The 13,143-nt window shown below is 36.3% G+C and overlaps 2 protein-coding genes across 2 annotated transcripts in view; one reads left to right on the top strand and one right to left on the bottom strand.

Annotated features, from left to right (window-relative positions):
* Nucleotides 1–3,279, top strand: part of LOC117171873 (TAF5-like RNA polymerase II p300/CBP-associated factor-associated factor 65 kDa subunit 5L) — a 14,264-nt gene extending 10,985 nt beyond the window's left edge. The window contains exon 10 of the mRNA XM_033359511.1: nucleotides 2,605–3,279. Within this exon, the coding sequence (XP_033215402.1) occupies nucleotides 2,605–2,722 (118 nt within the window). The 3' untranslated portion in view covers nucleotides 2,723–3,279. The remainder of the gene's footprint in view (nucleotides 1–2,604) is intronic.
* Nucleotides 3,280–3,324: 45 nt separating this feature from the next.
* LOC117171835 (golgin-45) overlaps nucleotides 3,325–13,143 on the bottom strand; it is a 25,988-nt gene continuing 16,169 nt past the window's right edge. Inside the window, exons 5-6 of the mRNA XM_033359469.1 lie at nucleotides 3,869–4,094; nucleotides 3,325–3,753 (exon numbers count right to left, since the gene is read on the bottom strand). Of these exons, the coding sequence (XP_033215360.1) occupies nucleotides 3,586–3,753; nucleotides 3,869–4,094 (394 nt within the window). The 3' untranslated portion in view covers nucleotides 3,325–3,585. The remainder of the gene's footprint in view (nucleotides 3,754–3,868; nucleotides 4,095–13,143) is intronic.

Below are 13,143 nucleotides of genomic sequence, written 5' to 3'. Positions count from 1 at the left end.
ATATATCTAGTCGGGAGTGGTGCTGACTGAAAACAGATGATTTGGAGCTATTCGCGCGCCATTTGTTGGTCATTCTAAGGACTTATTGAACTACCCTCGTATTTCAAAAAAATGTGATGGCGAAATTCAAACTGGCATAACTCGCGTAATTATGAAGATTTTCAAAAATCCTTTGGACCCCAAATGTCTTTTATATAACACTATAATTGCACCAAGTGTATTTAAAATCGAACAACTACTTGCAGATCATGATATTCCTGAAGTATAGTGACCAGGCATTTCATATACACTAGAAACTTTTCCAGTTTGTTTAATTTTGTATTTTTATGGTTTAAAATCATGATTTTTTCAACATCTTTTTGAAATAAGTGTATCTTGAAGATTTGCAATTGAAGCTTCTTCCATAACAGTTCAATTTTGAAAATATATAATTGCAACATTTTCAATCTTGATGATGATGAGTCAAATTTCTTAAGTTTTTATAATTTTGGAGATCAAAAGTCAAGAGTTTTCATTTCTAAATCTTCCAAGTTGAAGAAATTCAGAGTGCAAAGCATTAAAATAATAATTAAAATCTAATTCTGAACATTATTTATTGTTGGAATAGTTCAGTTTTCAAGGTTTACAATTGAAAATTTTTCAATTTTAACGTTTTGCAATTTTAAATTCTTCAATATTTTGGGGACATTCTTATAAATTTGTACATATCTAATATATTTTTTCTCATCGAAACATAGGAATGGCACATTTTTAAGAACGCTTTGCTTCAATTCATTTTTTTATTTAATCTTTTTTGGGTTTTTGGCATGCCAATAATTAGGCTAAGGTGCCAAGTATTGGTGCTCTTGTTCTTAGAAATGACTAACAATGTTGGTAAAAATTATGCAGTATAGGGGGGGGGGGGGCAAAATGTTCTCGCGACTTGTTACATGGGAGGGGAAAAAATTGAAAAAAATGTAATACGTAATTTACAAATGGTCCCTTAATATGACGCTAATTTTATATTTTCCGATATTATGAATTGACATTGGACATTTACACTCAGACGTCCGACATGGAAAACTATTTAAGATTTCAAGTGCTTAAAGATTTTTCGAATCCACCCTGAAATAATCGTCTAGCATTATGCACTTTAATTGTTACTAAATGTTGACACGAAGTATCGTTATAAACAAAAAAGTTGAATGTGGTACGTGATTTAAAAAAAAAACTGAATAGCGAATAATTGTTAAGGACTGCCCCTATAACTGATGTCACAGCAACACTTTTAAAAATTAAATGAATTTCTCGTGAACAAAAGAGGATACATGTGGATTCAGCCTCAGAAGTAATGTTCTGAAAGTCATTAAAAAGCGGTCGAATTTTAATTTGTAGAGAATTTCAGGGCTCCTCTTTTTTTATCCTTGCAATAATTGGTAGGTTTTTTAGTATTTGAAGTAATTAATAAAAACGAGATGTTTCGAAAACAAAAAATGGCAATCATTTTTCACTTTAACACGCGCTGACTTAGCCAATTTTTAGATTTCTTCTATTTTGTTAATAATAAACTACGTGTTAAGTCATCTGAAACTATTTAAGAAAGTTAAAAATAATTATTGTATTAAAGAAAAAGTTGTTAATTTGATTTTGAGACTTTAGAAAAATCATGAATTTCAACATTAAGGAAAGATTCTCATTTGATATTGTTTAATTCTAAGAACTTGAAGTAAACATTTTTATTTTTGAATATGTACTTTTCAAATTTTAAAATTTTAGAGTGAGCTATGTAATTTAATTTTGGAGAATACTGAATGCTTTACAATTGTACAATTTTGTTGGGGGGGGGGGGGGCTAGGGGTTTCAGCGGAATACAGTACCGGCCTATGTGTCCCTCTCCACCGGAAAATAGTGTTTTTGAAGTCTTTTTAGAATTAAAAAAAAAAACCAAAACTGTAATGGTTACTTTTATCTATGTGAAAAAAATATTTAACCTGTGCAATAAGTCAAATGAGTTGATTGAAAATTAAAATGATTGTACAATTTTGAACTTTAACCATTAAAAAGTGCTAAACTTACAAGGGGAGATCGCCAATTGTAAATTTTAGTTTCGGTCCTATCTACATTAACAGTTTTATGTTCAAAAAGGCATAAAAAATCATTATTATCAGACTTTTGGAAGATTATTAAAGGAGTTTATATTTATAAACATTTTAATAAATAAGAAATAAAAACTAAGTGCAGCCAGCGAGACGAACATGCAACCCTCCGACCATGAGGTAGAGGTACTGTCTGAACTGTCAGCCGATAGGAATTGTTTTTCGGCAAACTCTATATGCCTCTGGTCAATATTTCAAAGTTGATTTTCTCGAAAAAGACGGAAAATCGCATATTACCGAATCTAAAATTTAGAATTGGCGGTCTTCCCTTGTTAGCACAATACTGTACTAATTACAATTGTATGGGTTCAAAATATCACTACATAAATTGAAGCATTAACTAGTAATAGAAAGAAGAGATATTAAAAAAAATAAGGTTCTTTGTTAATATGAGTAATGGTAATTATAACATGTTAGTTTTCAGAAGCAGCATCCCGATACTTTCTAATTATTATATCTGTTTTTTCAGTGGTTTGGCGAATATGCCGTCGAAAGCTCCGCAAGTATTTAAAACGAATTGCTCAAGTATCTTGTCATTGCGGTACTACCAAAAGAACAGTTCGCTTGTTTGCATCGGAACAGCATAATATCGACTGAAACTCATTTTATGTCGAATAAAGCCAATATCGGCGAAAGCTTATTGTAAGTCTATATAAAGACATTTTACGCTTTCGCACTATCATTTTAAAATTTTTACTCGACATCATCCCTCTTTTAGTAATAATTGCAATTTTAAATACTTCCATTAATAGATAAAAGTATTTCGCAAGATTAAAATCTAAAACGCAGTTAATTGTAAGTTGAAAATACCATGTTGGCTGTGAAAAACGTTATTCTCTTTTATTGTTAGACTCGACAAAATAGTAATTAATATAAATCTCTAAGAGAGAAAGAAACTGAGAATTAATTAATCGCTTCTGCAGGGCGAGAAGTGCTTTGTACATATGTAATTTCATTGTTAGTAAAATGGTTGAAAGGAGCATGCGTTCTTTTGTTTGTAATGGGTATTCCGTATTCTATTTTCTTACGAGTTACGAACAAAACCAAACACTAATTTATTTAAATGTATTTTCTAACCGCATAATTTCTTTTTAAGATACAGGAGAATCTGTCAATTGTAAATAAATAACTTGTTTCCAGTGAACTAGCGTATTTCATTTAGAATTTAGAAGGTTAAAAAAAGTCAACATTCACAATTATAACACTTTTTATTTAGTCAATAAAAATAGGTACAAAATATTTTAATCTTTTCACATATCCTTTTTACAGCTTTTATATAAACTATTATTCCCCATGCCATTTATATATTATATTTTTCTACTGGAAGTTACCAGTCTAATACTTTTGGCTATTATTGACCGAAAAGTGTCGGTAGAATAATAAATCTTTAGCATTTACAATTATGATATTGTCATACTATGGAATTAGCTTTATTTATTCTGTAAATTTTCTATACTTGTTTCACTTCTCCACTGCAGTGAGAGCAGCAAGCTATATTAGTAGGAGTAGAACTATGTGGAAGAAACATCTGTCCACCCAAAGCAACAGCGGCTCCCATCACTGCACTGCATGCAGCGTCCTGCCTTCCAGACATTAACAAGTTTGGACTCATAAGTAGCTAAAAATTCAATTAAAAAAAAACAGTCATAATTTTCTACAATATTTTTTATCCTATAAATTACAAGTTTTCTTGACAATCAATGTAGATGATCAACTCAAGATAAATCAAGTACCTGCTCAGCATTTTTCTCTGCTATCGTTTTCATTTCTAAACCAGTGACATCAATTTCTTTGCGAAGACTGATTTGATCCATACCACTGAGAAGCTGAACCTTCAATAATTCGGAAATCTGACAACAACCTTCAGCCAAGTCTATAATATTCATACTTGCTAGTTCATGTCGCTTGGATGATGATGCACCGATAGGAGCGAAATTTTCTCTCAGAATGCTGAGTGTTCTACAAGAAAATAATTAAATTGAATACATGAGAATAACAACTGGGTAACGAATAATGTTTTGAAATTCTATTTTAACGGTTTCAAGTGATTTAGCACACTGTTTATCGATACAAATTAGGAATATGTAAACATCATTTCCCCTTTCACGCGAAAAAAATAAATTTTAAAATTATAAGAAAGACAACAGGGTAAGGACCATTTGGTCTTTCTACCCTCCAATACAATACATTGAACAAAAAAATATTTGCACCTCCTTGAAACATTACAAATAATGGTCACATAGTTTTGAGTGTTTTCTATCATACTCGTATAGTATAGAAATAAGTTAATTCTTGGACCATATCCAGTTTTTCTTCTCTTTGATAGCGATTTCCATTTCAGCTAATCCACTCTGCCTTTCGTCTACTGTATTTGATATCTCACCTTCGGGTCACAGTCTAATGCAAGCTTACAATATCTTGTATCAAAGATAAATCAAATCATAGACTTAATTTACCTATGTAGTTCAAATATTACAGCTATCTGAGTCGTGGCTACATTATGATATTCTCAGTTCAGCAATGGCGACTGGACGTTTTTAACGTGATATGCACAGATCATAAAAGTCTTGCAGCTCGAAAAGGGGGGTGGGCAAGATATTTACATTAAAGATAACCTCCAACTCGACTGAATTTGTATTCCTATGAATACGCGATTATATTTTAATAATTTATTTAAACGCCTTAAAAATGCATCAAAGAAATCTATTTAAATGTGTGAATTAAAATAATTTTAACTGTAGAGAGGCGGGCGGACTTGAATTGATTAAAATTAATTTTTCAAAACTTTTATTCCACATGAAAGAATTAAATTATCTCAAAAATTAAACACTTTTGGGGAACACAAGACATCTTTGTGAGATTATCTGTCTGTACAATTACAAGGACTTAAATATATTGAAAACACGTTGTCTTTTGGGGAATAGGAACCTATACAGCGGCCGCTATGGAAATAGAAATAAAGAAGTTTCTGATATATCCTATTCTTATAATGACATTTTAGACAGATGGAAAAATCGCGCATTCAAAATAATAGAATAATCTTCACATTTACGCTGAAATGTTAAAATATTGATTTTTCTCCATTCAACGCTTATTACCGAGCGATCTCCGATAACAATGTTTCTATATATATCTTCCCAATAACGATTTACCATAAGTAAAATAATAATAATAATAATAATAATTGGATAATCATTGGAGAATGATTTAGAGGAAGTTCAGATTCTAAAAGGCTTGTGTTGCAGTCTTGCCCCCGCGAACCAGTCAGGAGGGTCCAAAGTTTTTGATCCAGTCCGATTCTTCAATCTTCCCACTTGAAAAAGTGTACGCACAAAAGTAAGTCATTTTGTATTCCAACTAAGGACGTTCTTTGGTCCTTTTGGTAAGCCTTTAGATTCCAGTATCATTTAATTGTGACATGCGCTTCATCAGGATTTAATTTTCTGAGGGTTGGACGTGGGGTCAGGTATTAAAACGAAAACTTTTGAAAGAACTGAATACGAGTAATTTACACGGGAAAATAGGACATAAGTTCTCAAATTTGGAGGTCATAACTTATGACCTATTGGTGCTAGGTCATTGCTTTTTTTAGAATGACTCGAAATTGCGTCTACTTTGATTAAAATATAGAGCGTTTTTCGCAAAATTTACAGGTTCAAAAGTACAGATACTAACTTTTACGGGATGTATCATAGTAATTTCTAGAAAATCTGGAATTTTCATTAGGGACCCTCAAATCGTTTAAGCAAAAAATGCGCTTTACATACTTAATACGGTAAAAAGACCTTTTTTCGTACGAGTTGCCTGGACTACTAGGGAGCGTGATGCAGACGCTTCACCTTCTCAGCCGTTGCCTCGATGTGATCCTCCTTATCGCTCTATAGATCTGCGGTCCATAATCATGCTCTAATTAAATGCACTGATCAGTATTTATCTAGTCCGATCTCCATGTGGATTCCATTGGACAAATTGCTTTATGACATGGATCACTTGCTGGAGTTTTTGATTTGAACTAGCATATACCTTCAGGTCATCCATGTATAAAAGATGGGTCAGCTGATGACCATTCTAGTTAGCGTGTATTTTAAACCAATTATACATGCTACTAAATGCTTTACTCAATGATTTTAAGGCTAAACAAAACCATAATGTGTATTAATCTAGTTATCCTTGGTTGTTCATGATTAAAACACTTCATACCCAATATGATTTTTTATGTTGGATCTCGTTCCCTTCTTGGGCAAACGACTGTATGTAAGGGCGGAGGGAAAAATATATATATTTTTTTCAAATCCGGAGAGGTTCAAAATTTGTAACTTTGTACCCACATATCCCATAAAAAGTAACAGATAAAAAATACCTTATGTTCGCACATCAACGATAAAGCTCAAAATAAGGCATAATAGCGAATTTTTTATTAAAACAGTAATAAATCCATTTTTAATGGACGAAAAGAATTTTCCAAGTATGCATTTAAAACTATAACAATGTTTCGAAAACTATGCAGCAATACAAAAATCTGTATGCATCGTAAATTGGCACTCCGGATTTAATAACCTCGCATAAAATATGGCCTAAAGTTCTAACGGCTACCACAGCTGAACAGTACAAAAGAGTTTGCACGAGTTTTAATGCACAGGCAAAACCTTGCTGTTCAGGTGCTCTATTTGAGCATGCAGATTCTTCGTGACGTACATATTTGACAGAGAATGCCTTTGCGTTAGTTTTACATCTCTGAACTCTAGTAAATCACAACCAATATTCCTTTAAGGTGCTACAGTTTTTCTGAAATTTCACTGGGTACATCCACGGGACCACTATTATTATAGATAGATAGAATAGATACTATCAAACTTCCAGTTTGATGGTATCTATTCCAACAACCTAAAGCAATTCATTGATACGAATTGGACGAAGCCGGTTTTTAGATCAAATGTTTATATTTTTTTAATTATCAAATTGGAGAGAACAATAGAGAAAAACTTCAGTCGCTCAGTTTAGCCGTGTATTACAAAAACTAAAATCACGATGGTATGGCTTTATTCAATTGTAATTAGCAGAATTAGTATATTGACATCATTTGAAGAAATTAAAAAAAAGATTCATGAAAATCGGTTAATATTTGCAGTAATATTAGAAACTTTGAACTTGACATCTACTCCCTCAAAACAAACCTTACTAAATTAATTATCAGTTTTTTAGTCAATCTTATGAGAAAATCTTACTAAAGCGGTTAGTAAACGACTTCGCTTATGGAAAAGAAGTATTCGTAAGTATTAGATCCAGTATTTTTTTCGCAAAAAAGTATTAGATTTCTAATAATTATTCGCGAAAAAAGTATTAGATCCAATACCTACCAATGCTTCTTTTTCTCATTTTCTGAGCGGTTCATTCACATTTGTGTTATTTTTAATGCTGCTTTTTACGAATGAATCAAAAAGTTCGAGTTCGATAAAACAGTGATTAATAACAATTTTGTACATCTTCTTGGGGCGCACAATTTTAGTATATTAATTTTTTTTAATACTCCCTCAATCTGAATAATAAGTGTTTAATTAAATAGTACTGATTAAGAAAGTTATCAGAGTTAGAACATCGAAAAAAAACAAACAAAGAAAAAAAGAAAACTGAAAATTTTAAGCCACACAAAGCTCCATATGTATACAAGTCTGCCTCTGCGGCTAACACCTAATACTTAACTTCTATCTACAATATTTACATTTTTCTTACATCTACTTCCTCTCCTATTTACAATCTTTCCTTCTCCATTCCTCTTTCCTTCTCTTTTTCTTCATCTTACCCAACATCCCCTTCACCCATGCTACTGCCCTTTTGTCCCCCCTTTCATGCAACAATACCTCCATGCTTATCTCACTCCTTTCCACCTCTTCACACTCCTCCAACCAGTGCTCAACTTTTGCATCCCCTTTCCCGCACAGTTCACACATTTTCTTCTCTCAAGAAAGCCAGAACCTACTATAACCTTCCATGCAACCGCATATCATTCTTGCTATAAGTCTCTGACTACCTTGCTCTCCTTTCTCACACAAATATTGCGCTCTCTCCCTCGGCATAATCCACACATAGTTCCCGTTAAACCTTGACTCTCTTATCCTCTCCTCTCCTTCTGCCTTCACTTTCTCCATGCCATTCTTTTAAACTAACTCATATACCTTCCTTCCTCGTGCCTCCTGCTAACTTCATCCATCTGCAATCCATTCGTTCTAAAACACCTTTCCCTTTCCACCTCCATTTTTGCACCACTACGTATGTTCTCTTTCTCCCACCAACACTCCCTAACCAATTTACTTCCCCCCTCTTCCAAAAATTTCTCCTCATATTTACACGCTCGACTGCCTGTTATAATACCTAAACTCGTTCTTCCTGTCTGCCTCCTGACAATATAGTTCGGCGTATTCCTTGCCAACCCCAGTGTCCACTTTCCATACCTCTCCTGTATCCTATTTACCTCCTCACTTACCTTCCAACCCCATTTTTCTCACCCTCTCTTTTATATGACCATCCACTCCCTCATTCCTTCGAAACAGGAAGCCCAAGTACACTAACTCTTTCACTTCCTGTACCGCTTTTCCCTTCCACTTCCACTCCCCTCCTCTATCTCTCCCACCTCCCTTCCTGAACACCATAACCTTCGACTTGTCTGCATTTAACTCTAGCCTATTTTTGTCCAAGTACCTTCTCAACCTCTTCATCATCTCCTTTAAAGGCTCTTCGCTCTTTGCCAGCAGCACTACGTCATCTGCATATTACAAAAAGCGTTAGGCTAAGTGGGCACCTTTGCTTCAACCCCCTATCCTTCCAGAATCCCACAGAGATTCCCTCCCCTCCTCTCACCCTATCTTTCCTCATATACCTCCCTTATCCTCTCGATTAGGCCCCTCTTCACTCCCCTCTCTTTCATTGACTTCCACAACCTTCCTCTATCTACCGAAGGGAAGGCGCTCTTTAGATAGGTTAGTTCTCTACCCACCACGTGTTACAAGACGTAAATATTGTCAATAGTACTCCTTCTCTCTCTAAAGTCCGCCTGCGTCTCCGGAAATATTTCTTTCCCTTCAACATCCTTGCGCAGCCTATCTGCTAACACCATCGCGTATATTTTGTACGCAGTATTCATGAGCGTAATTCCTCTATAATTTTCCTGCCTCTCCGTATCCCCTTTCTTATACAGTGGTCTGATCAACCCCTCCCTCCACCCTCTAGGGAATCCCTCCCCCTCCATACTTTTATCACTACCCCCTTCAGCCTCTGCCTTAACTTTTGTTTGCCAAAAAGCCACGCTTCGTTCTCTACACCGTCCATCCCTGCTGCCTTAGATTTTTTCAATTTCCCAATCTGCTTCTCTATCTCCTCGTCGTTCAGCTCCTCTCCGTCTACCTCCCTCGTTCTTCTAATCCCCTCATCTCTCTTTCGTGTATCTGACCCCTGAAATGAATCCTTAAAAAATTTCCTCCATTCGTCGCTCCCTATCTTCTCACTGATTCCCACCCTACGTTTCCTAAACCTATTAATTATCTTCCACACGTCCCCTTCTGTCTTAACACTTCTCAACTCTTCTTCCAGCTCTTTTTCTTTTTCCTGCTCTTTCTTCTTACACATAGCCCTAAACTCTTTCCTCATTTCTACGTACTCCTCCCTTCTCGCGGTTCCTTCCTTCCACATCCTGTACTTTTTTTTCACCTATCTCTTCATCATTTTACATTCCCTATCCCACAACGGCTTCACCATTCCTTTCTTTTTCTTCATAAATACCTTCTTTTGCACACAACCTTTCACTTTCTCTTGTAGATCCTCCCATATCTCGTCCACCGACTCCCCTTCACAGCTTACGTTGCCCAACTGCTCCTGATACTTCTCTATCGTCTCTCTCGTCCATGACACCCTCTCCCCTAACGACTCTTCTTCCCCACCATGCCTTTCGCCAGACTCCCCCTGTATCCACAAGCTTAATGGCTGATGGTCTGATTGCACCCTCCCTTCCACCGCGAATTTCTCTATCTCCTCCCACCCTTGCATTTTCATAATCACATAATCTATCACCGATACACACCTCTTACTCACGTGCATTCTCCCACTACGTCCCCTTTTACCATACCATTCGCCACCGCCCACCCTCTATCCTCCATCCAGTCTATTAGAATCTACCCCTCTTTATTTATTATCTTATCCTTCGATTTTCTTTCAAAGCTCTGCCCTTCCCGGTACAGGCCCCCTTCCCGTCCAATTCTCGAATTAAAGTCTCCCCCATTACCACCAAACCCTCATCTCTCTCTCTCCTAGTAAGTTTTCTACCCTTTCTTTAACCCGTTCCATTCCATCCTTATTGTACACAGTCACAAACGTATACATCGCTCCTCCTGTCTTTACAACCCTCATTTGCACGCTCTACCCCTCTCCGTCTCCATGAACTTCTTCCTCTAATCCATCCCTCACCCCTGTTATAATTGCCCCACTAGCCCTTCCTTTCCTTTTTACTTTGACTGCCTCCTGTAGCCTCCATCTATAACCCCTTGGCAACTTTCGCTCTATTCTATCCCATTCCTTTATCTCTACCCACGTCTCTACCAGTCCTATCACATCCAATTCCTGAATATACCTCCAGAAATCCTCATCTTTCTTCTTTACCCCTGCTACGATCCAGTACAACACCTTTAACACTCCTCCACCCTTCTTTACTCCCACCCCCTACTTCCCCTGAAATAAATTCCCCTGCACTTTCTTTAATACCTCTTTCTCCTCGTCCCATACCCACATTTTCTAGTCTATTTTTATTTTCCGATACCCTACCTTCGCCGCTCTCCCTTCGCTCTTCTCTTTCCTAGCCCTGTCATTTATCATTCTCCGAACATCTCTTTCCTTCCTCGTCAAATCATGATCGATAAAAACCTTACTGTCCTTTATCCTATTTTTGTTACGCATTACCCTCAATTTTTCTTTCCAGCTTTCCAATTCCACCACCGCCACTTCATTCTCCTTTCTCCTCTCTATCCTTACTTTCCCTACCTTGCTATACTATATTATTTCTCCTATCTGCCTTCTCTCTTCTCGCCATACTTAACTCCATTGCCCTTATGCTTTCCCTATCCGCTCTCCATTGTTCTCTCTAATTTGATTATTAAACAAAATATAAACATTTTATCCAAAAACAGGCTTCGTCCAAGCTGAAAGAGTAATATTTAGAAGACGTATGCAAGAAATCAGACAAAAATATTCAAAATTGCGGATAGAACCTTACATTTCTTTTTATAACTCTAATAAATCCCTTTAAGTAAGAAGAAAGTATGATGTTTCCTCCTAACACTTTTCCCACTTTTCTCTGCTAAAAAAATATAGGCGCATTATACTTCTGTTCAGATAGTTTGTCTATTTTAATCGGCTTTTTGGTTACTGAATCTCCACTTCTGCCTATGGTTGAATCAGACCATCTACTTCTGGAGGATGTGGATGCACTGAAACATCATGAGCTTCCGCAAAACATCAGTAGCATAATGATGTATTGCTTCGCCGGTTACTTCTTTATCTTGTGATGACATCTAACTGCTTTTCATTACCGACGTTTTTCCCCGCGGAATCAACCTATGCTTCGTTCTCTGTTGCTTAATCTTCTATGATACGTAGTTTATTTCTGATTACCTTAATCTTAGCAATAAGATCACTGGCTACAACTTTCTGTACATGAGAACACTTCGAAGCAAACTTCACCCAAAAAATGAAATAACTTTTCTCGCCCTGTTTCAAATTTAGGGATTTCATAGGGACGCATCGATTCTTCTTTTAACATTGTATTCCAGTTGATGCTTGTCTTAGAAATCGACGATTGTTTCATTATATTTCGTAAGCACTCCATTTTTTATATGGGTCTTTATTTTCCTCTTAGTCCTATTCCTCTTCGATCTCTGCTTTACTGATAGGGGAAACCCTGTCAGTAGCAAAGCTACCGTCAACATGTCCGTCAAAGTGATGAGAACAAAGTTTAAGCCGTGAGGATACCAACGCGAGAATTATTATTATTTTTATTATTCCAGTTCTTTTATTAAACTTTTACTCGGGTAAACCCGGTTATACATCATAGCCACGGACTAAGTCAAGTAACTGATGAGATTAGAATGTTATAAGTTAATTCAAATAATTTAATACGATGGTTGAAACCTCCTGCGATGATGTTGTAGGTATAAAATTACGAGCGGCCACGAGCGTTGGGGGCGACAACAGTCGCCTCTGGATGCTTTCTTAGAGCTACCATCTACCACTCCAAGGGTTTTTAGTCTCTCGCTTCCCGATGATCAAGAAAGTTTCTCAAAATGCGACAGGTGTTTAATAAAACCACCTACTGACCTGCTGCCAATACCTTACTGACACCTAAATGTTCAAGATGTTCAGTGCATCTTGCGCGCACATTGCCTGTAACCGAAATCACAATGTGATGAATAGATGCATAATTCGCATTCCTCCATATGGTCTTTAGTTCACGCCTTAACTCGCTATAATTGTGGATTTTGCTTGTATAGGTTGACTGCAAATTTCGGTTAAGCGGACAAGCAATGTCGATGATGTAGACTCTTCCACCTTTTTTTCGCATCACGATGTCAAGTCGATTGGCCCGGATGTAATGATCCATTTGGATAGCGACTTCCCAATATAAGATGTAATCTTCGCTTTCTAAAACGGGCATTGGAATATATCTATAGAAGGGATTCCATTCTTTTAAGAGTTCTAGGTTAGGGGCAAGTGGTTGATGTATAATGCCCGCTACATAATTATGTCTGTGCGTATAGTCTCTCTGAGCCGTTACGCGACAGCCATCAATAATGTGCTGGATGGATTCGTTGGTATCTCTACATAATCGGCACCGGTCAACCACGTCTTAATGTAACACGTGTTTGCAATAAGGGACCGTCCATAAAGGACGTCCGCTAATTTTTTATAAAACTAGAGTGACCCCTCCCTTATGTCACACATGGTCACATTTTTACTAACCACCCCCTTC

This window comes from Belonocnema kinseyi, chromosome 4 (assembly GCF_010883055.1).
Source record: "Belonocnema kinseyi isolate 2016_QV_RU_SX_M_011 chromosome 4, B_treatae_v1, whole genome shotgun sequence".
NCBI lineage: Eukaryota > Metazoa > Arthropoda > Insecta > Hymenoptera > Cynipidae > Belonocnema > Belonocnema kinseyi.
The sequence above is the reverse complement of the archived record's forward strand: the minus strand, read 5'-3'. Positions and strand labels throughout refer to the sequence as shown.